The sequence below is a fragment of the Calonectris borealis genome, chromosome 2 (assembly GCF_964195595.1).
Source record: "Calonectris borealis chromosome 2, bCalBor7.hap1.2, whole genome shotgun sequence".
Classification (NCBI taxonomy): Eukaryota; Metazoa; Chordata; class Aves; order Procellariiformes; family Procellariidae; genus Calonectris; species Calonectris borealis.
The window spans coordinates 70051281-70078798 of NC_134313.1; the positions used below are offsets into that span (position 1 = coordinate 70051281).

Here is a 27518-nt window from a genome sequence, read left to right on the forward strand (position 1 = left end):
GACACCAGGGCAACCTTGGAGCAATCGACACTTGCTCAAATTAGGAAACCCGAAATGCTCTGACCAGACTGTACGTTAATATATATGCAAGCACTCGTGTTACAACACAGCAAAAGTGCTTCCCCATTCTAAACTAAATTTGGTCCAGAAGTCAAATTTTTCACTGGCACGGTACAAAAAAAAAAATCTGTTTTCCAATTAGATGCCTATGTTGTACAATTTTATGGTATGTTACCCAAATAGCATATCTTTTTCTCCTGTGGACTGGCTGACCAAAAAAACCCATCAACCATCAACATTATTTAGAATTATTCTTCCTACCTTTGTCACTGTAATCATCTACAAGGATAATTTCTTCCAAAAGTATATCTGGAGATGTCTCAAGAACACTATGAACAGTTCGCAGAAGTGTTGACCAAGCCTCATTATAAAAAGCTATCACAACAGAGGTTTTCGGCAGGCTATAATAATCATACTTCTTCTCTCTGCATCTGTAAGGGAGGGGATTACATTTAGTACAAATGCAAAAGCATTGGTTAATTTTCAGAAAAATCTTCATTTTTCTCAAATGAAGATTTTGCCTGCTATTTACTAACTGTAAGCAAGAGCATATAAAGGATCTTAAAAAAACTGTATGTACATGGAAAAGTCATGCAAACACTTTCAGGAAGCCGGTCTTCCAGAAGACCCATTCCCGCAGCAGCATTATGATTAAAATTCTGCAACCCCCACAAAATGTCTAAAAAGAAAAATAATAGGAGGTATTCTGGGCTGATGTATATGCAGTAGCTGTCTTTGCACAATATTGCCTCAAGTAGAAGAACAAGCAATGGCCAAAACATGCCTCAGATTACAGAAAGGAAAAAAAAAAAACCCAACAAAACCTAAGTGCGGTAAAAACAGTAGCATAAATTACTGGTAACTTGTGCTTTGGAAAATAAAACAAGTGCTAGACAGTAAAAATATAACTGTGAAGAAACAGCAACATATAAAGAGAAAAAAAAAACAGCAACAGAACTGAGACGTATGTACACTGAACCAGATTTTGGGAAGACCAGAGAACTGCCAAGATATAATAGTGAAATCCGCAAAAAACACAGACAGACATAGAAATGCATGGTTTTGGCTCTATGGAGAGCCAGGAAGTTTGCAACCCTTTGGATTAAGCTCCAGAATGTATTTCCTATAAATATGTATATGAACTTCCCTAAATGAACATAAGGATGCCAAGAAACTTACAGCTGAGCCAAATGTGTAAATTGTTAGAGATTCCCCTGGTCTGAAAGAATTTTAAAATAATGATGGCATTCATCACCATTTCTCCCCTTTCCTTAGAGCATTCTGTATAAGCAGTTTTGTTAAAAACCAACAGAAATAGTTTAGAGATGTTTAAATTTTCTTATGCCTCCAGCTTTACTGCCTGGAGTCACCGGGGCTTGTACAGGGCAGAAGCTTCTGCAGACTGCTAGGTCACAAGAGGTACTGAAGCAGGTAGGACATCCCTCCCCCAGTCAGTCCTCCAAAACCTATGCTATGGAGAGCTGAAGAGGGAAACCAGAACTGGTCAGTAGAAAACGTGACAGCAAAATCCCTTAGGCCAATTTAGGGGAACCAAAATTCCCCCAAACATCCAGAAAATGACATTAAAAGAAAACTGCTTACCTATAGCACATTGAGAATATATTTACTGACTACTTAATGCTGCTGTGTTTGCAATAAAAAAAGACTTCTTACAGGTTTCTTTAAAGATTAGGCAATATCTATTAAAGATCTGTGGTACAGAAAAAGTCTGAATCTGAATATTCCTAAAATTAAATTTTTTATGAGGGGAAAAAAGAAGTCTGTAGAGTACTTTTGTAATAAATACCTGAAAATGAGGGAGCAATGAGGAGAAATGACACTTGGGCAGAGGAGGCACACAAAAGGCTGCTTCTCAAACATGCCAGGAATGCGGTGTAACAACACTCATTGTATATGATGCATATGCATGCATACACACATACAGATATACATAGATAGGTAGATACACATACACACACACTTATACAGTGAAGTACAAAAATGCCCGTCCCTCCAGGCTGTAACTTGTCCTGAGGCAAACAGGGGCATTCACGCAGAGAACTGCTTCACACCAATGGCTGGTGACAGAAATCATTTATTTTACCAAACATTCATGTATTAACACTGAAAAAGGAGTGACATTTTAATTAACTTTTTTTTAAAAAAACGCAGAAAAACCTACTGTATGAATCCAAATTTAGAAATACATATTTACTTTAGCCTACTGAAAAACATTTATGGTCAGTACTGCCAGGAAAAAATTCTGCTTATATACTACACTCACTTGTACCAGGTAATTTCAGTTCATTTCTTGATGGAAATGGGATCTTTACCTACCCATTTTAGAAAACGGAAGGAAAAAAGAAATAAATAGAAAACCTCCAGGAAAGCTTTCTCTGGAAAGAAGTCAGAAAGATTCATGGAATAATAACATTGCTTTCCATTACTTAAAAAAGGAAATCCAAAAGGTCTAAAGAAGCTTATAACCCTAATTATAGATTAAAGACTCAGTGGATTTGCCTGAAAATTGCATGCTGGAGATGAGAAACATGATTTAGCACAGTGCAAGGCAACCCCCAAACTGTTTGTGATTCACCGTGCATTGCTGCCTCCTTCGTGGAGCACACCCTACGCTGCAGAAGGTGGTCAGCCTCCTACAGGACATACCAGAGCACACGTTTCTTAGGTTTCTGAAGTCAAGAAAGAGGTCAAAACTAAAAAGGGCGTTGTAGCTACTGGCTCGGTGGTGGAAGGCAGCAGGCAGGTGCAGAGAAGTGACTCGCCGGGGCGGGCTGCTGGCCGGCGCGGCCGCGCTGCCCCGAGCCCTGCCCGGTTCCCCTGCAGCCCGAGTCCCCCCAACAGGCGGCTGGACAAGGTTGACAACCTGCCGAAGAAAGAAACCACCTCTCACCTTGCATACTGAAATACACAGAGCACGACTGAAAGCTTAGCTATTTAGCACGTTAAGTTTCTTTTACTAATCATCACGTATAGACGAACTAAAATTTTGAAACTTTTACTTTTAAAGTATGAGGGAAAAAAAATGTTATTCTACTTCTATGCAGATTTGCATGTTTATCTCAGAAATTATTTCCAAGACAGATATTCCTTACTAGATTGCTACAAGATCTCAACTGTTAGCAGTAGCAAATATTGTTGCTAAAATTAAGCACACTTTTCCTTATTTTTCTGTACTGAAAAAAATTTCAGAGAGTTTTGCTAAGTCTTAAAAAATAATCCCTTTGGGGAGATTACAAACCCAAAGCATTTAGACCCTTGAAAAATAATAGTGTGAGAAAATCTTAAAAAAACCAAATGAATCCCTGAAATGGAAATGCTTAGAAGTATTGTTGAATAACAATTAAGCGGCATGCATATGGACACTAAGCGTTACCACTTCACAAGATACACAAGCTTCAAAAAACTCACTATAAGTATGAAACCTGACTTAAAGCCTAGTGGTCATAACTCAGCTTTTGCACTTCCCAACTCCTATTTACAACAGAACCACCTTAGCAGTGCATCTTCTGTATTCACCTTTGCAAACTGCAGGACGTATTTTTATTCTCCGTGTGTCAGCCAAGTATCCAAGCTCCCACTTTCCAAGTGAATCGTTTCACTCCTCCTTTGGATTATTCACAAAAACAAATGCCTATCAGTTACGATATGTCATTAAAACGACAGGGAAGATACAAACTGGTGACAGCAGTCCCAAAATATGTTTTTGCAGATACTGGGAATGTATATTTATACTGCCTATACTGCAAGCTGCTTTCGGCTTCTGGCTAAGGTGCTCTTTAGTACCACCCTCAAATGCATAATGCTGTCCTTTCCCAATATAGGGGATCACTTTAAGACAGGATTAATTGCATCTCACGTTAGCCATCTAAAAGCTAGGTGCTATCTTTGAGCTAATTGCCTGGACTCTGCATGTCCGTAAAGACAGAGCCAGAAGGCGATTCCCCTCACACTCCTTAAGCCATTTCTCTAGCACAGGCAAACAGACCCTTGTGGGGTCCTCCCACCTCCCCCTGGTCTATCGAGGTTTAACGATAAAGCAGATGCTTAACTTTTCTACGGTGGAAGTTAAACAACAGGAAACTACCTATAGCCCCTACTGTTGGCTGCCTGATACATCACCTTGAACCTAGTTACCATAACTACCAAACAGTTCGTAAAAACATAACGTAGACACGAGGAAATGAGTTGCCTGTAACGTGACATTTCCAAGCATGGACAAGAAATGCAGAAGCACTGCCGTTTGAAGTCCGACATACTCTTTCACCACTCTCGTTATCTTATTCAACCACAGGAACTTTACTATTTACATAGATAAAAATTATATATATTTAAAAAAAAAAACACCTAAGTTAAAAATGTGTGCATGTTGAGTGGGTTCATTTTCTTCAGAAAAGTACATATATCTCTAGTCAAGCTGATTCTAGAAAAAGTTACCAGATACCAGGATCAGTCACTGAGGAAAAACCTATTGCCAGCACACGTGAGCGGCTTTTTGAAGCCAACAAACGAAAGGTGTAAAGTTTTAAATAGGACTCGAATTTCACTGAAAAACACTGATATATAATGGATAACAATGATAATGGATAACGCGACGCAAAGGAGTGACGCCTGCTCAGCCTCTGCCCTCCGAGGGCTCCTGTTCTCTCCAGCCCCACTAGAAAATGCAGGAGCGGAGTCCTTGCGTGCAGCGGAGCTGCGCCCAGAGGAAACGCAGCCGGGCCTGCCCCTGACCGCCTCCCAGGGAGCGGGCTGGGACCCTGCCCTGCTCCAGCAGCAGCCTGCTTCTGCAGCCTCCTCGGCTTCCCTCAGGCACTCTCTGCCACGCTGGGTGGATGCTCCAGGAATCCTCCTGCTTGATCACCGCGGCTTAGAAGACAAGTATAAAACAAGAAATGCCAAAAGACATGGCTTTTGTTTATCAATTCATAATAAAATAAACATCTACATTTTTAAAATTCTAATTGTATTGAGCCGTGAATCTTTAAATTCCAAGACGGCAGGAGAAAGAGGATAACACTGTGCCTGGACACAAACTTAAAAACAAGTTCACTATGTACCATCTTTCCTGGATCTTTCACTACAGCACCTACTCAAACATATACCTCCACAAAATGCAAACTGAAGCAAAGCATGTAAAGGTGTATCATCATATATCCACATTCCTGTGGGTTTTTGGTTTTACTTCTTTACACTGCATTTGCAAGTCACAGTCAAACCGGGATCACACCGCTGACAAGTTTAATAATTCAACCTTGGAATCTACACTACAAACTCTTCTGTTAGCAAGTTTTACAATAGGTTATTTATTAGAAACTAAGGAGACATCAGTCAGGAAATGCCTAAACAAAATTAAATGGGCTATTTTAGAGAACATTTGTGTCAATTAATGTAATCACTCAATTTATTTCATTGTAAGGAGCTGTTTCTCTCTTAGAGATCCGTATCTATACACGGGGAGAGAGAGCATGAATGTGTGCACACCGGGCATGCTGCCATGAGTTAATTAGGAATGGTTGCTGACGTACTTTTATGTAAGACTTTCACCACAACTGCAACAACGATACGGCAAGAGAAACTACATTTCTAATCTCCAAATGTTACGTTCTATATGCCAAGATACTCGTATTTTAAGAAAAAATATGAAATGTTCTGTGAGTTTTCAAAGATTTGTTAAGAATACAATTGGCTTAAATTATTTCATGCTTTCCAAAGGTATACTTCTATTTTGGAAATAATGTCAGTACTGGAACATTTTTAATGGAAAAAAGTGTGTGTTGAAAATCAAGATGTTAAAATTATTCTTAGCAATCCACAAAAACAAAATTGTTCTCAACTGCTGAAACTGTTAAGTTTTGCTTTTGAAGTTTCATTATGAATGCCTGAAAATACAGAAAGTTCAAGATTCTGTAGCTTCTCTCGGGAAGTTCAAAACGGCACGTGTCACTGCTATATCTGATTTAATGTGATTTATGTGATTGCAGTACACGACATTGCCATATACGCACCATCACAGCATCATCTAGGAAACATTGTCAGGATCCTGCTTCAGGCTGGGTTGCATGCCGTGGGCTAGGAACTAGGCTTGCCGGGTTTCTTGCGGCGGGTGGTGGACACGCCGACTCACACCACGACCTCCTTGGCTCTCCCTAATCTGAACAGAGTTAGGACGTTGAATTAAACGGCAGATGCCCTTTGAGTAAGAGGTGTGCTCAAACGTGGTGTTTTGTAGGCTGTAAGTAAAAACGGCTGACCTGGACGAACGGGCGTCTCAATCCAGTTTCACCTTCTCCACTCCCCACCCCATAAACTGTGGAGGCAGCAAGAACTCAGGGGTCTGCCAGGCATCTTCACCCAAGAGAAACACCCCTCCTCCCACCCTCCCAAAGCCATGGCAGAGGACACAGCTGTGCTGGGGTCCTCTTCTCCCCCCTTTTCTACTTCTCCTTCCCCTCCTGCTCCCAGCAGCAGCTTAGGGTTCAGCAGGTCCATCCCTGAGCATCCCAAGCTCAGCAGCACGACACGGGTCGCAGCGCTGGTTTCTGAGCCACCCTGCAGAGTTACTGGGTTATAGAAGTGCGACATTTCCAGTGGAATTAAAGGATATGGTAAGTCAGATTATTCTTATCTCCTCCAAATAGTACTCAACTTTTCACGCTAATTTATTTTCTCACATAAAACTACCTGGAATGAACTCTCAGTTCTATTTAAAAAAAAAGAAGTCTTATCTGAGCATGGAAACGCTGCACCTGGTTTTGCACACCTACGTACCCCGTGTGTGTTCGGATATTACAGAAAAAGGCGTTGACGTTTACAGAAGGTGTGTCTTGGTCCGATGAGCAAACCAGATAGCAGCAAGGTGCTGATAACCGCCAGAATGGCCAAATTATTCGAGGCAAGGCTGGAACACGTCAGCAGCGCGAGTTGAAGCCCAGCAGCCCGGGTAAACGCTCCCTGAATTGTGTCTGCTGAAACAAACCTGGTCAGGAAAGAGCCCCCCAGGATATAGTTCATCTACTACACCGTGATATGATCAAGTCTTTGAAAACAGAGGCTAGCTAGATTGTGAAATGGTTTTCTAGACTATTTGATGTTTTAAAGAACGATTCTCCCACTGACAATAAGGTCTCGACAAGACAGACTGCCAAATGCTGCTGTAAGATTTCAGATAATAATAAAGGGCTGCACTGGCTAGTATAAAAACATTGTAAGAAGCAAGGAAGAAAGCTGGGAAGTCTGAAATAGAAGGAAATATTTGCAAAGAAGTTTGGAAAGAAAAAGCAAATATGTTTAAGACAGACTAAAAACACATTAAGAAAAAATTGTCTAGAAAGCCCACCTATGAGGGTGGACTAAATCTATATCCTAAAATCCACAAATTTAAGAAATCTATAGATCCTCCTAATTCCAAATTGTTAGAAAAAGGCAATAGAAGTTCCTACCCAGCCCAGATTCTGGATGTGCAGATGAAAAGGCACTTCTGCATGTGTCCATGAGGAAAAAACGATTAATTTTTATTTTATTTTGCTAATTTGAAACAGCGGTTTCATTTTGCTCAAATGGTTACCTATGTTTGCAATTTTCTTCCAAGGTAGTGAGATACACGTAACATTTGCACAGAGCCATATGATTTCCTACACCTACATTCAGAAACTTACTTTGATGTGAGTAATTTGATTCAGGACAAGAAAAATACTTTGCAAAGTAATACAATAACTGAAAGAAGTTACTGTAACCATCACTTATTAGTGATTAGTAGGGTGTGGATGCACCTGGCCCTTACAGACAATCACGTATAGTAAAAGCACTGTTTGAATAAAGGAAAAAAAAAAAATCATAATTTGTGGTTACCATCACTGATCTGGGAACTTTGTCAGGTTAAAAATGAAATCAACCGAAACCAAGCACTCATCTAGACGTTAGAGGAAGCTGAGGATCTCTACCAGAAGCTGTAACAAAAAACAGTCAAAAAATAATCATATGAGCTCTTCTGGAAAATGTTTGCAGGTGATTGTTAAACAAAAGCATAATGACAAAGAAAACTGACACACTTTTACAACAGATAGGAAACAAAATAGTAAAACATCCTAACTACCAAAGCGCTTGTGAAAGTAGGGCTGTATTCTGTACTGCTATAAAATGCAAGCCTGCTTACTAAAAAACCAAAAAAAACCACGAAACAAAAAAAACACCCAACAATGCTGCAGATTTAGTACTCCCTCACTTAACTGTATGAGGGAGGAATGAGATGTTCCAGAGACACACTGCTTTGCAGGTCTAAAGCCTGTTTATAAATGCAAGGAATCCTGTAAACTAACAATAAAGTAATGACTAAAAAGTATTACGATTAATGTAGTTACTGGTAACCAATTATCCATTCCAGAAAAGCTCAGAAAACAAACAAACCAACCAAAAAAACCCAACCCCAAACCAGCGACCATAGCGTTACGAAACTACTACAGCACAATCACCTCTAAGTGTTTTATGCAAAGCATTTGCTCGTAAGTAGAGGAGTGTTGTGTCTTCTGGACTCTGATCAAACGTAAAGCGTGGGAATACCCACGCCAAAGCAAGCGCCGGGCGCAGAGCGCGCAATCAGCTGCGCGTTTAGAGGGAAGGGACGCGCCGGCATGGTCAAGCTGCTGCAGATAAGCTCTCCAAAGAGTTGACTTTTACTAAACGCGCTGCAAAAAAAGTCACTGCAGTTATTTCACCTTTAGATAACAGAAGAAAAGAGAAGCTCCTGGGTGAAGTCAGGCAGTCGCAGTGTGCTGGGGAGGAAACACCTAGCTGCTGCGCCATCTCCTGGAGCAGGGTCAGGTTAAAGCTCCTGGCAGGAGCAGCATGCCCATCAAAATCGGATGCCAGGATTTTTGGAGTAGAACTGTCTAAAGGAAACGATAGAAGTTGTCGAGTTCTCCAGGTCTGTGTTTCAACAGAAACAGGATCAGTTCTCAGAAAAACATGTTACAGTAGTCTGTGAGAACAAGAAGGCGTAAAGGTCTTCTGAATATTTACATCGGCAGGAATATATTCATAGGAGAAACTCCTAAAGTTGAAGAAACTTTATAATAAAGTAAATAACATCTGTATAGGATTCATAGTCAAATATTGTCAAACAATACATTATGTCGGGGAGTAATCTCAGTCAAACTATTCTTCTCTTCCTGCACAGTATTACCAGACATAGGTATTGGCAAATAACTACTGCCACGTTTCTGGTCTGATAGCAGGTCCAGGATGTACAACATGTAGCAGTGGGAAAAGTTTTTTGTCATCGGTTTCTGATAAAGCAACACCTTGTATACATAATTTTGCAGACCAGGTTTAAAGACTTAGTGATTCAGATATTCTCAATCTTACTAGCAAAATTCTAGTTTTCACAAGATTCACGTTTGTGATTTTCACAATTCACAGCCAGAGAGCAGGTTCACTGATGAATGTGGGAGGGCATTAAGGTTAAAAGGAGCAGTGGGGCATCCAGGTGGTGGGGATGTTGCCTTTCTTTCTTCCTCCCATTTTTCTGGGATCTAAAATTTCCAGACTCACCTCCACACACATAAGAATAAGCTGAAACAGACCGAAAGTCCATAATCCTGAATAATGTCTCCAAGCATAGTACCTGTTAGTATCTCATGAATACTTGATGTCAATTTTCTAGCAGATGGAATTTCTTATACTTTACAGTAAATGGATTTTTGGAACAAAGAGGTGGCAGAATTTGTGTTATCCACTTCATGCATCAACCTAGTATTGCAGCGGCTCAGCAAGAGGCACCCCCTCAGTAGCCTGACTGTCTTTCAGGCTGCAGAGCTGTAAATTAATTAGTCACTTCTGTATGGAAGCCATGCCATACATTGAACAGCATTGGGTCCAACACAGATTTCTGTGGAACTTTACCAGTGACCCTCCACTATTAAAAAAAAAAAAAACCACCAAGTGCTTCCCAGCTTTTATCTAGTTATTTACAAATGCAAGGAACTTCCACTTTATTTCACAGCTGTTTAAGGAACTCATAAAAAGCCTCTGGAAATAACAACACACTTCCTTACCCATATAATTACGACCTTCAAAGAACTCCAATAGATTTGTGAGACACGTCACCCTTAACAAAGGCCAAGTAGACTCTTTCTCAATAGACCACACCTACCTATCCGCTACTAATTCTTTTCCTTACCACAGTTTGTAAATAATATGCTTGGAAGAGATCCAAGTCTTGCCAGCACACAGTTCTCTGGTTCTCCTCTGGGACTCCACTAAAAAAAATGGTGTATTTGTCACCTTCTGGTCTTCAGATACCAAAGTTGTTTCATTGATCACATGTAAAAATTTAGCCTTTGCATCATTTTTGTGGACAGCTGAAGTCTAGTTGAAGTCTACCATTACTACTTATTGCCTACCATTGTAGCCTCATCCAAATGTTCATTAAAGATCATGAATGGTCAAGCATTACCAACCTCAAAATAAAGAAACTAAGTAATATTTTTCCTAGACTTGACTTTTCAACCTATATAGACTCTAATCTTACACTGAAGTACAGGGCTTGTGGATACCTTTTCAAGAATTTTTTTTTTTTTTTTTTTACTTAGATTTCTTACCTGGTCTTCCTTCTTAAGAGACATAGTTAACAACTTTACTGCAGTAAGAGAGGTAGTTAACAACTTTATCGCAAAATTTTCTTTGGAGAATTGTTTATTTTTTTTACATTTGCTGTGTGAGTTGGATAGATGTTCTATGGTATTTCTGCCATAATTTAGATTTAACTGTGTGAAAAGGCATGAAGCACCTGCCAGCAGATACTACAACAGTACAATAGAGCCCCAGCCTCAGAAGGCAATTATCTCTGAGATTATGTCACTGATGCCTTGCAATCCTTTTAGTTTGGATACATTTTTTCATTTCAACATCCAAATATTCAAATGAAAAAGGATGTGCCATTGTAGCAAAATTCATCTGCCCAGTCACACTAATTTTGTTTCAAGAATCTCCCCCCCATCTATAATGTCCCCTGCTCAACAACTGTGATCCTCCATTTCCTCCAACATCCTGTCTGAAAGAAATGCCAGGAGTCCAGAATAATTCATTTAAATTATTTAAATTCTTCCTGTAGAAATGCAACTAAAACAGTCCTTTTTAGCCTATGCTCTATAGCCTGCTTCTAAGAGGAGAATAAAAGATAACTAAGAAAAACAAGCCTACTGTCACACTTAAATTTACGATAAAAGTATCTCGCACTTGCATTGCAATTTTTTCAGAGCTATCGTAGGATTCGCGTTTTAGATTCAGCACTTATACCAGAGTTGAACTCTGTGAACTACTGGACAGGACACACTGACGTGAAGCGAACGCATGGTAGAGACAGAGCCCTGCTTGTCCCACAGCTCTTTGCTACCACACCAGACAAACCTGCTGCAATGAAATAAGACTGGCTGAAGCCAAGCACAGATGAAACAGAGGAGAGGACTCCACAGACATGGCTCTGACCCGATTCCCTTGACTGGAGGCACGTACCTGTAACCACTCAGCCCATTCCGCTCACCAGGGCAGCCCGTGTGGAGGTAAACCACTCAGCTAAACTGAGTGCTTGCGTTAGGCCAGAACGGATCATATAGCCGGACCCGCTGTGCAGCACTGACTTCGCAACTGCGCTGAACTGTTGCCTGTAAACTAGAATCATCTCATCAAGCAGTATCTAATCGTTAGTTTAAAATTGCTTATGCCATCATCTGGCATTAGTGTCGTAATTGTAAGTGTAATTTGTAAATGTCAATTGTCCCAGCAACTAAGTATCCAGGAACAAGCAAAGTCCCAGTTTAGAAGAACGGTATGCATCTCTCTGAGCATTTCTACATCGCTCCTGGTAAATCTGATAATAAAACAACCTCCTTTATACTGCGTGGCATGAGACATTTGAATACAATGCAAAGCTGGGAAGCATAACATTTGTAAAGCTGGGAGTGACTAGAAAAGTACGCTGCTGCCTACGGTGACTTATCCAGGAGACCGCAGCAGGAGAAACTGCTGAAGGGCTGAAACCGCCCTGCTAGGGCCACCGGAGGAAAACACCCTCTCCCCAGTTGCACACGCACCACCACCACGCTACTGCTTCTGCCTTGTGGAGGAGCGGGAGCCAGGCAAAGTCATGGACGGTTTTAACTTTGTGAGCAAACGCTGGCATCTGAAAGCGTTTGGGGGGCGGAAAGAAAGTTTTAAAAGCCTCCACGTTTCTGAGTGAGCTGCAGCGGAGACACGACCATCCCGCGCTGAGCGCTGCCACCAAACGCTCCTCTGCCTGGAAGCGCTGCTCCAGCGACCCATGCCGGGGGCAGGCACGGCTCCTCCGCCCCCGTCCCCACCTGCCCTGGGGCTGGCTCGGCGCCGGGGCCCGGCGGCGGCCGGCGGAGCGGCGGGTACTCACAGCGGGTGCCAGCGCTCGGGCAGGCGGCGGTGCAGCGAGATGCGGTCGCTCAGGTAGGTGTTGATCTGGTGCCGGCGGATGCTCTCCTCCTGGCGGCGCCTCTCGGCCGGGCTCAACTCCAGCCGCACCGCCTGGCCCAGCTCGCCCAGCGCCCCCGGGTCCAGGGCCGGCTTCGTGTACACCGGCTTCCGCAGCAGCTCGGCGTCGGCGGGCGGCGGCGGCGGCGGGGCGCGGCGGGCGGCGCGGCGGGGCGGCGGTCCGTGCCGCCAGGCGAGGACGCCGACGGCGGCCAGCAGCCCCAGGGCCAGCAGCGCGCCCCCGCCCCGGCAGCCCCGGCCCCGCTTGCCCCAGCACATCCCGCGGCCGAGGCGGCCGGCCATGCCGAGCAGGCGGCGGGGCCGCGGGCGGCCTCTCCCGGACGCGGACACAGGCACGCCTCTGCCCCGGGCGGCCTCAGCGAAGTTCTCAGCGACCGGCCCCCGCCGCGCCGCCCGCCCGCCGCCAGCGCTGCCCCCGCCAGGAAACCCGCCCGGCTCCTCCGCTGGCGGCTCCTCCCTCCTCCCCGCCCCGCCGCCGGCCAGCCCGGAGGGGCGCGGCGCGGCGCGGAAGAGCGCAGGGAAACCGCCCCGCGTGTCCGCGAGGGGGGTGCGCCCCTCCCGCGCCCCAGCCGGCTCTTCGGGAGCGATGCTCCGCGGTTTCGTGGTGGTCAGCAGGCTGCTCGGCCCCGGGGCCCCAGCACACCAGGGGAGGCACACGCCGCCAGCTTGCGCCGGGCTCCCGCTGGGGAGACAACCGGTGGAGCCGGTAATGGTCGTGACCCGGCCCGGGCGCTTGCCCCACAGCTCCCGGGGCAGGGAGGGAGCGGAGCAGGGCCAGCCCGGTGCTGCGGGATCATGCACTGCCGGGATGTGGGGGGAGGGCGGACGGCACGCCCCCTTCGCACACATGCTGTTACCCTTCAAGGAAGAGGTGATCCGGTCACCCTGAAGCTTGAGGGACCTTCATGAAGACTGCCAGCTGTGTGGCAGATACGCAGGGGTACTCCCAGCACGGGGAAGTTTGGCCGGCATAGGGCTGGCACGGCTACAGCAAACTGCTTTGGCCATTGGAGATCATGGGGATGGCCCCAAGGCTTTCTGTCTCCTGACAGAGGTAGCCAGAGCTGCAGGAGGACAGCAAGGGAGGTTATTTGCCACGGAGGGACTAGGAAGAGCTTTGGGGCTGAAGGAAATAAGTCGGTAGGAAACCAGGCTTCATCCATTCTGCTGCCTCTAGAATAGCATGTGCTTTAGAAGTAAACAGAACACGGGCCAAGAAGCCATGGGAGTGAATGACAAACTCTTTCCCTGAACAAAGCAGTGTTCTCGGTTGAAAAAAAAAGTCAACCAATGTGGCTTCAGAGAGAGACATCCAGAAGACAAGTGAAAATCCAAAATTTATTACCTGGATAATGGGCAGTCCATTTCATGGCTTGACAGAATTATGAGAAAAAAGCAACTGTGGCATTTAGTGAAAACTTTCTAATTTGCTTCATACTCAACAACGTATCCGTACTGCTTTTTCACTTCCCCCCTAACAGGATGCAGCCCTGTCTGTCTAAACTGGCGATCCTGAGGCCATGAGATTACATGAGAATTTATGATCTTGCTTTGAAAAAACCTTAACGTTAAGTGTCACATCACTGATACAGTTTCTCTCTCACATTCAGCAGGGAGCTGAAACTCTGGTTTTGAGGTGTCATCTGCTCTTACGCATTTTACAAAGAGACAGTTTACTGCACTATCCTCTGCTGTTGGAGGCCTGTCAAGATCAGCCCAGAGAGGGACTTCAGCCTGGTGAGCGGTATTGGGCGGTGCTCACCAGCATTGCTGAGGAGTGGATGAAAACACGTCTGGTGCTAAGGAAGGGGGAAAAACCTCGTCACTACCAGACAGGGTCACAGCACACAGCTATGAGCTGTTTCTGATTTTACATGATAATAAATATTGTATGTGACAACAAACACAGAGGCTGTCGACTACTTGCTCTGGAGGCCTTGCTCTGGACAGAAGGGTGCTGAATAATAATGAGTCATCCTGATGCTGGCACACTAGCATAAATCAAGCAGTTTAGGTGGATTTGCAGTGTGTGTGTGTGTATAGATATAATTTCATTATTTCTTATTCAGCTATATAGTTATCTATCACAGATAATTATATATGCGTGAAATCTAGTTTCAAAGCATACATACTGGCTGGAATAACTTAAGCATAATAGTACAATTGTAGACAATAATCTACAATGTAAATATGCATTGTAGACAACTACTAGATACCAATATGCTGGACGTGAGAATATACGTTGTATATAAAGGAAGCAAGCTTTGGGTCTGAAGAGTTAGGTGGCACTAGGAATTGCATGCTCGGTGATTGCGTTGTCTCCTTGCTCACCATCCTTCCTGAATAAAGGAAGCCCAACTGGTGTCATTGCAGTTGAGTTTATAGCAGGATTTCCCTAGTTTCTGGCTGGTGGAGAGTTAAACCCTAAAGATACAGCCAACATTCATGCCGCTGGTTTAGATCTGGTTGTCTGGAACAAATATTCTTGGGTTTTTCCCTTTGTCTAAGGTTGCAAATTACTTAGAATAGGGTAACAGAAATATTAAGCATGAGGAGCCCAACAAGGACTTCCTGGAATGAATCTAAGGAGATGGAGATCCTCCTGGACTCCCAAAAGAAATTACTGGGGGAGATTGGGAAGATGTAAAGAGCAAGATGTAGGACTGAGCGTTAATTAAGAACAGTGAGAAAGAAAACAGGAAAGTTCTGCTGCAGGGGTTCTTAAGTATTAGAAGAATAAGTATTTTATTTAAGTATTTTAAGTATTAGAGCAATATGGAAGAAACACAAGAATATGATCACATGACTAAAACAAGTTTTGAGAGAAAAAAATGGGAAATTGAAAACAGAATGTGACAGGACTGCAGGAGGCATGCTGCAATCAGCAGCAGACAGGGTAAGATCAGGCAAGGCTGCTGAAGCATAGCTACCTCTTAGTCAGATTTTAAAAAGGAAGAAAGGGCTTGAAGAAAAGGTAGGAGAGCAGAAGCAAGAAAGGTTACAGCTTGTGGGAAAGTAAGGGAGGCAGCTGTCAGTAGTAATACTGCCCTTAAACCAAAGTAGCTGGGAAGGCTTTCTGTGATCATCATTGCATGAGGACTGAAAGTAATACCGGTAAACGCTAGTTCCCTGGGGATGATGTCCAAGCTCATAGATCTGAGGAAATTCAGGAAAGGAAAGTACAATAATGGTGTTAATGCAAAAATCATTAAGAATAAATCAGTAGCATTCACAGATAAGTTTGGACAAGATGTAAAGAATGTGAAGTCAAGACACTTTTTCTTAAACCTTTTTAAAAGTTTGTGGGGTTTAATTGAGATGGGAAGACTGAAATGTCTGAGCTGAAATACTTACAGTATAAACACTGTTGCTCTGAATGTAAAAATAAGCCCCAGAGAAAAAAAAATCTACAATTAATAAGGCAAATATCCATAAAGCTTGTAGCAATGTTGTCATGGAAAAGTTCCTTTTAAGCAATTCTATTGTTTTTTTCAGGTTCAATAACAATGGAATTTAAAACAATTGGTTTTGAGATTTTTTTTAAAAATTAGTAAGAATGTTTAGTGAGCTATGAATTCAGCTGCTTCAGGAGTTTCAGTCAGAAATAAGAAGAGTAACTGGACAAGTCACATAAAACCTATAATTACTTATCTGGGAAGATCTGTTATGCCCTTGGTTGTCAAAATTAAAACAGATCAGTGGAATAATTAATACATTTGAAGAGTTTATTTTTAAAAAGCGAAATCATATTTTTTCACAAAAAAAACCCCAAAATATTAACTAAACCTTTCAAAAAGCACTAAGAGAAGACGACTAAACACAACAATATGTAATTGTCCATAAGAACTTACATTGTAGTGAATGTAATAGCTGAAATTAAGAGTGTATCTGTTGCTCACTGAAATATCCATTTGAATTGCAGGCAATATTTAGTTTACCTAAAATACATGAGCTTATTGAAGAAATCGGTCTACGGACAAAGAAAACTTAAAGCGGTACGTTAAGATGAACTATTTTACACATCTATCATTATTAGAAGTTATTCTTATTTTATAGTGATGACATACACATTGCAGAATAAAATAGAGGTATTAAATTTTGCAGAGGCTTTAAAATTTTCCTCATCCAAAGTTTTCTTTTTCATTTTTTTTTGTTAGATCTGTACTTCCAGTCAAAATAAAGCAAAATTATAAAATGGAAATGGGGTGTGGAGAAGTATCAGCTGATAGAGACTGCATTTTGAATAAACCTGAAGTTCAAATAGCTTCCTAAATTCATACTTTCAGCAGAAAAGAAAGTACCAATAATGTGTTTCAAAATAATGTTCCTAGTTTTAGTAACAGCCAACGCTTAGGTATTCTAAAAAAAAAGGATAAAAAATTGTCAGAGGAACATGGTGTACAAATACATTGCAGATAGATAGGAAGTTTGTTCAAGGAGAAGAAGATTCAGCCAAGTTATAAAACATACCCACTGGAGATAGCTTTGGACCTATGGGTCATTGTTCACCGTTGCTTTAACTCATCGTAAAATAGCATTGCCCTGCAAAGAAACAGCCCCCTTCAACTGCCATCTTGGCTGCTCTTTCTCTCCTTTGTCAGCACATGGGCACCTATATTTTTGAAATATTATTCTTCATCCCATTGTTCGACCAGTGCCAAGGATTTTTTTTTTTATTAATATGTTTGTGTTGAAAGCGCTGTTATTTGAGGCAGTTGCATAGCACAGGCAAAACATGAAATGGGCTGAGCCCCCGCTTCCCAGCTGCAGGTCTGCGCCGAAGGGTGGGTGTTGAGGTCCTCGGTGCTTCAGCGGGGACCCTGTTTTACAGAGTAGGCTTTGGGTCAAGAGTGAAGCTGGGTGCATAGTACAGAGGCAGGGCATATCAGGAATTCAGATGAGAGGAAGAACAGTGGGTACGGAGTCCTAAAAATAAAATAGATTAAAAACACAGACTTGATGAGTGAGATAGAAACTGTCAGCTATTTCAGGGATCTTCTATCAGGCTGATGAATGCTGTGTAATTCTCATACTGACATGCCAATAAAAACAGGCGGCGTTCAGTGGATGCTACTTGGGCAAGATCTAACCTGTGCCGGTTTGCGGATCTCTGTAGTACATGTATGTGCATATGTACATATATATGTCTACATATATATACATATACGCATACACACACATACAAAATACCTTGTTCAAAAGGTCATATGCAAGCCAGGATAGCTTAAAGGTAGTAAGGATGTGCATGCCAAAGGCATTGATTGGTATATTTGCTGCTATAGGTAGGTATTGTTGATATAGAAATGTTCTCTTTAGCTAAATAGCAAGCATGAACTGCAGGCAGTAGAAGAGATATCGTATGTAAAGGAAGCCATGGCTAGCAAGCTTAGCTGTCAAAAACTATTGGCATAAAACTGCAGTTCTGTGCACGGAATATGGTATGACGTGACGTGTTACTGAAGGGACTGTTTGAGGTCTGTTATATTGGAAACCTGACTGATTTTTCATATGTTCTTGTGCAGACACAGTGAATTGAAATACTGAGCTACAAATAATTTTTGAAAGTTTGTTCAAAATTATGGCATATTCAGAAACACATAAATGAAGTAATTTCATCACAAAGTTATAGCAGCTGGCTATAGTAGACAACGTGGAGACCTGCTATATATGCCATGACTAAAATTCTCAACCAAGAACTCAAGGGGATGTTACGTGGTGGAATTAATCTTAGTCATGCTATACTGTAGGCACTTACCACCACTTTTAAAATTCATTTTTCAAGGTTATTTCTTTTTCTATGCCTGAAAGGACCAAAGTTAACATACGAGTCTAATGATACTGGAGAAACACCTGCTTTTCTCTGACGGTATTTCTAATATATGTGTCTATGTTTTTCTTTAAGACGGAGATGAGAGTCTTCACAAAAAACGCATGCTAAAACTTCCAGTTTTCTTTTTCTCAGAAGTATGACTTCTTTGTGATTCACATCAGTAAGGTTTTACAGTAGAAAATAAGTCTTTTACTCCTTGAATTGCCATGAAAATAATGCCATCATATTTGGGGATTTGAGATGCCATCATCCCCAGACTTTCATAATGAAGATTATGACTGAGTCAGCTATCTCTAGTTTTCTGGACTTCTTTGGATCAGATTGCTTGACTACTTGCATTTTTCTCATTCTGAGATGCTTTTGATTATGATGGTAATTTTATAGTCTTTCATATTACGTGATTCTGAATTATATATGAGGTAGAAATTTGTTCTTGTGTCACGGTATGAGGATATGTCCAAATGCATTACATCCTATTACTACTGTAAGAGCAACAGAATTTTTTGTCATGTTACCTGGCCAATTTGTAGTTCTACAGCACTGCACATTTGCCATATTATACTTACTTTACTAGCTCCACAGGTACATTATATGCCCTAATGGTTTCCTAGGCGTTGTTTTGCAAATGATGAGTTCTCTCTTGCAGAACGATGGCTCTGAGTTGATCTCCTTTATGCTGCCTTGTATTATGAGTAGCTTTTATTAAAGCTTACATTGGCCCATTTATCTCCCTGCTGGTGTTTGATATCATTTGCAGTGGAGACTTCTGTTAGAAAAGTTTCACAAATGTTGGCCTCACGTTTGCTCTTGCCTTATCAGTTCTGCCTTTTTTGGTGTGCCTGTTCTGTTCCTTGCACTTTTCTCATCTCCTTTAGTCTAAAGTCATATTTTCATTCATCAGGTTTTTCTGTCACTTTAAATGATTTTAACCTCAGAGCAATCCCACACTGACCTATACAAATTAGTACATTGGTAACGTGAAGGAATCTCTTGTCAAAAGCAACGTATTTTTCACTGACTGGACAAACCAGATGCAGTTTGGACAAACCTTCCGAGCGACTAATGCACCATCTGCACTTGAGAATCTTGGTTTTGTTTTCTCCTGTATTCTCTTCTAACCTAAGCTTTCTCCATCCTCTTCCCTAATGAGCAGTTTGAAAGGCTTAGGTTGTTCTTTCACTGGTGAAGAAATCAAGTCCTATATCTCCCAGAGAGCTTGGTACTCCATCACCATAAGAATACTCTATAGCACTTCATTCATTTCAGAAGTGATCTGATTATTCTTCTCTTGCCTCATGATATTTTGATTCTCTATCAGTGACAGAAATCACTGAGTGATCATATGTGTATAAGTGCCTAGGATGCTGACTGAAGATAGTAATGGCCATTAGATGACAGCAGCAGAATTTAGCACAAATAATTTCCTCTCTCGTTTTGTAAACCCCAGCAAATATTTCCTACTGCTTACTTATGAGTTTCTTTGAATAAGAGTTGCATCTTTTGCTGTTAGGTTCCTAATTACATTCATGATATCTTTGTCTGGAGTTTCAAACCATTAGTAGAATTTGATAGCATAATCATCAGCTACATAACATAAATTTGTATGATCAACGTGTTCAGTAGCTTATCTCAGAGATAAACTGGAGTGATCCTGTCACTGATTTGACTATATCTGAGCATGCACTTTGATATGGTAAGTATGACCCAGTTTTCTTCAATCATGAATAATGTATTGCATTAATCACTCTTGCCATTCCCTTCTTCCAAGCTCTGAAATTTTACACAGAGTGAATTGCACCGTCCAACTTTATTGATAATGGCAAGGTTGTCATACTATCATAATGTAAGAATGGTTGTACTGGCTAGACCAAAAGTCTACCTAGCCATGCATCTTGCCTCTGATGATGACCACTATAAGCATCTTTATGCTTAAGGAAATTATTTAACATAAGCGCATATGTTACATATTTAAATGTTTTACATATTTTACACGAGTTAACACATGGTATCTATAATGGAGGAAGCATCACTGAATATTTACCTTATCTAGAATTTGTCTTATTCCTTCTGTAATGTTAAATTTGTAAAGGTGTAAGTAATTCTTTTTTCTTTGCTGTGAATGGTACTTTCCCAGAGGACTGGTTTAAATGGCCATAAACACAGCCAGGACTCTTGTTTGCTGGGGTCTTTCTCCAAGTGTACCTTGTTTGGCCCTTTGCCATGACGGTCTGGCAATCTGGATTTGCAAGTGGATCAGAGGCAGAAAGCCACATAACTTGGAAGATATGGATGCCACTGCCTAAAACCAGGGATAGCTTCATTTTAGTGGCATTTGGTGGTTTCACTACACTCCCCATAACCTCTCCTAGTCCTCTCGTCCCCAAACCCTACACCACTTCAGTAAGTGCCATGTTCTGCCATTGAAGTCACTGATTTTAATAGATAACAACCTGCCCGAACTTACAGGGACACGACACAATATTCTTAAGTGACTGGTCAACTACAGTTCAAGAGCTATTTCATCAGTGCTTTAATTTTTTCCCCTCACTTTAGCTGTTGTGAATCAACAAAACCTGGGAAAGATTTCAGGTTACCTGGGAGGCTGAAGCTAAAGAGAAGATACTTAGAAATGCCGCAAGAAATCCAAATTTTACGCTCAAACTGAAAGATGGTATCAGGGGTGGGAAATACACGTTTGTTGGGGAATGACTCAACTGTGAATCCTGTACGTCGGTGAAGGAAGAGATGGTTCGGAGCTGAAGGAAAAACAAAGTAGGGAGGTGCAAGTTAAAGCTGAAGGATCACGTAAGGGGAGTGGGGCTGACAGAGAGGGACCGCGCCAGGCTGTAGAAGTCACGCTGTGAAGCATGAAAAAGGAATTGTTGTGTTGGGTGAAAGCGAATAAGCCCACAGCGAAGGCTTGCTGCGATGACCCGGGGCAGAAAAACATGTAATGCAGAGACGCTGCTTTGTACGGGAGTCAGCAATGGTAGCAGGAATCTGGTGCCGAAAACGGCTGCAGCCCAGATGCGAGTGGATGGCAGAAAGCACCCGGGGAAGGGGGCAGGAGCCGCGGTGACCCAGGCGCTGGCAGGGTCGAGGAGGGATGACCCCGCCGGGCCCACCCGCGGGGGCAGGGGAGGGCGGCCCGGCGGGGAGAGGCGCCGAGGCTCCCGGCCCAGGCGGGGAGGCCCCTTGCCGGCTCCGAGGAGCGCAGCGTGGGGCCCAGCCCGGCTTCCCCTCCCCGCCGTGCGAGAGCTGCCGGGGCGCTGCGGCCGCCCTCGGCCGGCCTCCTCCCGCCAGCGGAGTCCCCTCCTCCCCGCTGCCTTCCCGGCGGCCGCCGAGCCGCCGCCGGCGGGGGCGGTTGCGGGCGGCCGAGCTGCTCGGGACTCGCCGGCGCTGCCCATGGGGGAGTGCGGGGTACCCCCCCAGGTCCAGCTCTTCCTCCGCGCCTGCGAGCAGGGCGACTGCGAGACCGCCCGGCGCCTCCTGGGGCTGCCCGGCGGCGGCACCGCCGACCCGGCGGCCCCCTCCTCCTGCGGTACCGAGGAGGCGGTGGCGGAGCCCCGCGGCGAAGCGTCCGACCCCCCGACCCCCGCCGTGCCCGTGGACTGCACGGACGAGGCCGGCAACACGGGTCTGCAGTTCGCCGCGGCGGGGGGCCACGAACAGCTGGTGCGGTTCCTGCTGCGGAAGGGGGCCTCGGTACAGAGCAGGAACCACTACGGATGGAGCCCCCTCATGCAGGCGGCCAGGTAGGGGCGGATCCTGGGGAAGCGGGGATTCTCCGGCCGCCGCTCCGCCTCGCCGCGGGGCACCGGCCTAGTCAGCAGCAGGGCGGCTACCGCGCCGGCGGCAGACCCGGAGCGGGGAATGGAGGACCTCGGCGGTCCTCCCTTCCCCGCTCCGGGTCTGCCGCCGGCGCTCGACTTCTTCGCCCTCAAAATGCCGCTCCCCAGGCCGGGGGAGGGCGCCCGGGAGCGCTGGGGGGTCTCCAGGCGAGCCGGTGTGTGTGAGGGCGGGCAGGGAGGCGCCATGTTGTAGGCCGCTCGTTGCTGGTGTCGTTATCCCGGGGGGAATCTGAGTGGTCACCTGTTACTTCCCCTGGGGTGGGTAAGGAAGGGTTGTCGGGTTTAAATTTGGGTAAGTATTACACTGGGGCATTAGGTTTTCGCTTTCCACGTTAAGGGTGTGTGATTGAAGCTGTGCACGCTATTTCTTGGGTAAAGCCAATGTGGAATCGCAGTCAGAGGTCACCTGAACATGAAAACACCGCTCCCCTCCTTTCTTCTGTGGAAATAAGATATGTGCGCGCCCTTACTTCATTTTCTCTTGGGTTCTTTTTGGTATGTGTGTGACTTACCTACCTGTTGAAAAGTCACCTCTGACATAAAACATGCTGAAGCAAACAGGAATAATTCATTTCACTTGGCATTTCCGTATTTTACTAAATGGCTTGCTGGAGGATATGGAAAATCATTGCTGAGGTCTTTAATGGCAAAACTGGATTGCTTTCTGCATCAATGACGCTGTGCTTCATGTAACCCACTGCTGGGTTGTGGGAGGTTCCCGTATTGCTAATGCTCGTGTTTGCGCTTATCTTTACATATACAAGTACCCTCTGGGTTTACAGATGTGTTTTGCAAGGTTGGAAGGCAGTGTTTTCCTGTAGAAATTGAATGTTTAATTGAGAGGATAAATGTTTTTTGGGTTTGATTTTTTTAATTGTTTCATAACAGATTAAAATACTTGGAATCTGTTTCAAAGTCAACGTTTCTCTTTTCAATTAAAGCCCATAGAAAGTTCCCAAAGAATGAGTCACACAGCTGGTTTCCCAGTAAGAACAAGGACGACAAGGTTCAAAAATTTTGTTATTTTATGAAGGTTAAAAAAAGGAAAAAAGTTGCAGAAACATTCTTAGATTTTTTTTTTCCCTTAATGAAAACCGTACGCTCATTCTCTAAAAACAATAAACTCAAATCACTATAACCCTCTCACTGTTTTAAAGAAATGACTTGCTGCCATTTGAAAAGTACTGTAGATATCATTGAAACCTGTGGAGAAAGCTTAAAGTGGAAGAGCATGTTTCTTTTTTCTTTGTAATGGATAACCAAAAAGGAAACATAGTGTTTGTACAAGCACAGGTTTCAAACTATGTACATGTTTAATTTTTTGGCTGTGGTTAGTCCTGTTGAAATCGGACAGGAGATAGCACATACGCATGAAATTAATCATGTGTACAGTGGTTGCAGGCTCTGCTGAGGTGACGCAGTGAAGGCTACCGGGGTAGACCTAGGGACCAGACAGGCCCTGGAGGCTTCCTTCTGCAACTACGTACTTTCTGAAAAGAAACGAGGGAGTTTTGGTCTCATGTCTCCTGTTAGTGGTTAGTAGCATTCTTCGGGATTTCCTCAACTAATACTTGCTTTGCTGCAGTGTACAAAGGCTGCTTTCAGCTCCATTGTGTTAAACACTGCACAAGCATATAGTATGTATGGTATGTGCCACAAGAGTACAAAGTATACATCTTGTCAATGTATTATGTTTATTAAAATGTGGGATTCCTGAGCTGAGGAACGGTAAGAGGTTTCAGTTTTCTCATGGTTAACTAGCTGGTTGGGTGTATGGCATGCATGATTATCTTTTGCTTACTGACAAACTACCAGAGCCTCTAATAGTCAAGTGGTATCAAAGCTGGTGAAACTGGTGTCAGAGTTCAATACTCTGACCAAATTCTTTTAGATATTCCACACAAGAAGGGTTTAATGCTTTAATACCAGTTTCCTTATTGGAAGATATTTGATGTTACACAGGATTTTGATTTAGCCTAGTGATACAGCAATCTCCTGAAATGATAACACAAGCCTAACCTAGCAACTGCAACACACAGTTGAACCACAAGACAAACAGCACGCCCATTACCAGTCCCTGTATGCTCAACATCACGATGCTGGGCGTCCCCAGTTGCCAGGAAGGAATATGTGGCTGAAAGCCAGCTCAAGCCCCTTCCTCTCTTCAAAATCCATTTCGTTGATTGCTCAGTTTTGGTGCTCTGTGTTGGGCTGAGCTGTGTAGACACTTCCCCCATGCTGGTCTGGCGGACTCAGAAAGATAATACTTATTGATTGTTTTAGGGAAGGCCATTCACACAGCCCGTTGTCCCACTCTGCTGATAGAGCCGTTTCTCTAAAACAAAGGCCACCCTCTGGTCCCCTTTGTGTTGAGAGAAGTTTGGCTTTCTTTACAACAGCTGTGGCCACTCGCTGTGTTCTTCCCTGAGCTTCACGGGCACATGCCTGTCTTCTCTGAGCCTTCTTCCATTGTGGAGGTTTGCTGATGGTTCACACCTGGAAAGCAAGGGATGATGCAAATACAAAAGGTTGGCTATCCAGTTCATAAAACGGTCTTTTTTTCTTTCCTTTAGCATTGACTGAAGTTTTTACGCTACTTGTTCGGTAGTAATGAGGGTACTTAATTAAGATCTCTGCAAACAAACTGGCTTTGATTCCTGAATGTGATACAGGCCTGGAAATAAGAGAATGAAAGTGACTCTGTGGTTTATGGACGTTATGTGTTGATGTCATGCAGTTGAAAATGAGGCTAGCATGTTGCTGCTTTGGCCAGAACATCTTAAATCGGTGCCTGGTTTATGAGCCTGGTCACTGGTACATGGGGAATGGTTTAGTTTATAGTTCTCAGCTGTTGATTGCTCCCCTCCAGTAAGGTCACCACTGTCACATTCAGTGGTGTGTGCATGATCCCACATAGTGTATTAGTCAATAGGCCAATTTGATAACAAAGTTTTCCGTATTCAGAGTATGTTGGTTTCCTTCTTTCTTTCAGAGAAGACTCTGCCATCCAAGGTGTTAATTCTCCTCCTTACCTCTTTCTCTCAAGGTTTGGACATCTAAGCGTGGCTCACATCTTGCTGGAGAATGGTGCTGATCTCAATGCACAGAATAAGTTAGGAGCCAGCATCCTCACAATGGCCTCCAGAGGCGGCCACGTCAGCATGGTGAAATTGTTGCTGGAATCTGGAGCTTTTGTAGACAATTATGACCATTTTAGCACAAGTGTACTTAACAGCAGCAGAGATGACCTTCCAGATATCACTCCACTCATGGCAGCTGCTCAGCATGGACATGAGGCAGTGGTACATCTGTTATTAGACTGGGGAGCTGATTGTAATTACACTGTGAAGACTATGGGCTGGAGTCCTTTAATGCTGGCAGCTGTTAGTGGAAAGGTGAGCTTGGCACAGCAGCTCATGGAGAAGGGTGCCAATCCTGATCACCTGAATGTACTACATAAGACACCTTTTGAAATCTCTGTTGGCTTCAAACACAAAGACATGAAGGACTACCTGGAATCTCTCACGACGATCAGACCCCAGGCAGGTATGGAGTGTTAGGATTTTTTTCGCTTTCTTGAAGTTTTGGTTACGTCTTTAGAATTTGAAGGGGTTATTTTGTATGTCCACGATGTTCTTTATAATTTGTAACTAGACTCTTTTGAAAAAGTTGGAGTAGGTACACCTACCTCAGGTGAAGCAGGAATGCCCAAGTTCAGCAGATTTCCTTCACGTTAGCATGACGAGATTCCTGTCCTGCAATGAAAATCACGTGAAACATTTTAAAATGTGTTAATGTTTTAAATGTTTTTTGCTTTTAAAACACATAATCCAGGAAGAAAATTACAAAGGCCTACTTGAAATGGCACTAAAGAAGGGACATCAAAAACAGAATAGAATATCAAAGAAAGGATATAGCAGACTCAAAGAAAACCTAAAAGATATAAAATCTAGAAAACCTGCCTTGGAAAGAGAGACAGAAGTTGTTCAATCTGTCTAGTTTCATGAAGAGGTGGTTAAGAGCTGTGATTAATGAAGTGTCCATGTTGAGGACAGGAAGTCCAATACTGGAGGGCCTTTTTATTTGGCAGCCAAAGAAAAAACCTGTGAGTTTAAAGTTAGAAGAATTTGAATGGGAAATAAGATGCTATGTTTTGCGGTGAAGCTTAGAGCTGGAGTGACTTAGTAGAGATGTGCAATCTCTAACAGTTGCAATCAAGGTTAAACGCCTCTCTAAAATTCATCATCGGATTGTCTTCACTGAGTGTTGCATACAAGGCCTGTGACATGCAGAAAGCCAGATGAGGTTAACCTAACGATTTCTTCTAGCACACTCTGAGTATATGACTTCTCAAAGTCCTTTGATAGCAGACTGTATATTCTAAGAAAACCAAGTATTAATGTGGATGAATAACAAGTCGGCATGTCCCCTACTTTTCTGTTCCTTGCAGGAGAGGGGAATACTTAATTACCTTCAGGACTTCATAAAACTGTAAGCAACCTCCTCCCCTCAAATGTCAATATGCCTGTGTGTGTGCACACACACACGGATAGGCACACACACTGTGCTCGTGTATGTGCAAAACTAGATTAAAATAACATTATTTCAATGCAAATCTCAAGTAAAATGAAGTTAAGAAATGCTGCTTTTATGTTTTTAATTTTGCCCTGTAACGCATTCATTATGTGCACTGAATGAGATAAGAGAATTGATAAAGAAACATTTTGTGACCGTGTAATTAAATAATGTGTGGTGGTCATGTAGCTTTAGCCATGAGTGTGGAAAGATATAAGAAATCCAGGATTTTGTAGAGGGAGGTAATATCTTGTAGTAGGTGGTCTGAAGGCTTACTTCAGATAAGTTTGCTTGTGAGCAAACTTAGACTACAACATTTTTCCTTCAATCTTGACCAGTATATCCAGTACCACACACTCAGCCAAAAGGACAGAATAGTACATTCTGTGTCTTTACCAGTAATTTTCCAAGGTTTTTTTTAATTACTAAACAAATTTGTGTTCTGTTCACAGTTTTTTATATGTAATTTCCTAGCATTTTTATTTTTATTGAAGATAAAGGTTAAACCTACTTGCTGTCACCTGTCAGTTTGAAACATTAATGAATTTAGTTTTTAAAAAATTTTTACTTATTGCGGATATCTCTCCCAGATCTCTTTCCAAATTAGCTTTTCTTTCTAGCTGGTTCTATAAAATAATGTTATGAATGTCTTATGTTAGTTTTGTTAA

At 43.1% G+C, this 27518-nt stretch overlaps 2 protein-coding genes across 10 annotated transcripts in view; one reads left to right on the plus strand and one right to left on the minus strand.

Annotated features, from left to right (window-relative positions):
* The window catches only part of GALNT12 (polypeptide N-acetylgalactosaminyltransferase 12), a 49278-nt gene extending 36402 nt beyond the window's left edge, over positions 1–12876 (minus strand). The window contains exons 1-2 of the mRNA XM_075142307.1: positions 12497–12876; positions 322–491 (exon numbers count right to left, since the gene is read on the minus strand). Of these exons, the coding sequence (XP_074998408.1) occupies positions 322–491; positions 12497–12876 (550 nt within the window). The remainder of the gene's footprint in view (positions 1–321; positions 492–12496) is intronic.
* An 8889-nt stretch (positions 12877–21765) lies between these two features.
* ANKS6 (ankyrin repeat and sterile alpha motif domain containing 6) overlaps positions 21766–27518 on the plus strand; it is a 44581-nt gene continuing 38828 nt past the window's right edge. For 7 of the 9 annotated variants that reach the window (XR_012672421.1, XR_012672419.1, XR_012672418.1 and 4 more), the window contains exons 1-2: positions 21766–22179; positions 25322–25821. Coding sequence is in view for 5 of the 9 variants with exons in the window: in XM_075142308.1 (XP_074998409.1) it covers positions 21830–22179; positions 25322–25821 (850 nt within the window). In the remaining 4 variants the exon portion in view is untranslated. Of the gene's footprint in view, positions 22180–22465; positions 22568–24674; positions 24804–25321; positions 25822–27518 lie in introns of those variants that run through there. The other 2 variants (XM_075142312.1, XM_075142311.1) reach the window with 2 other exon arrangements.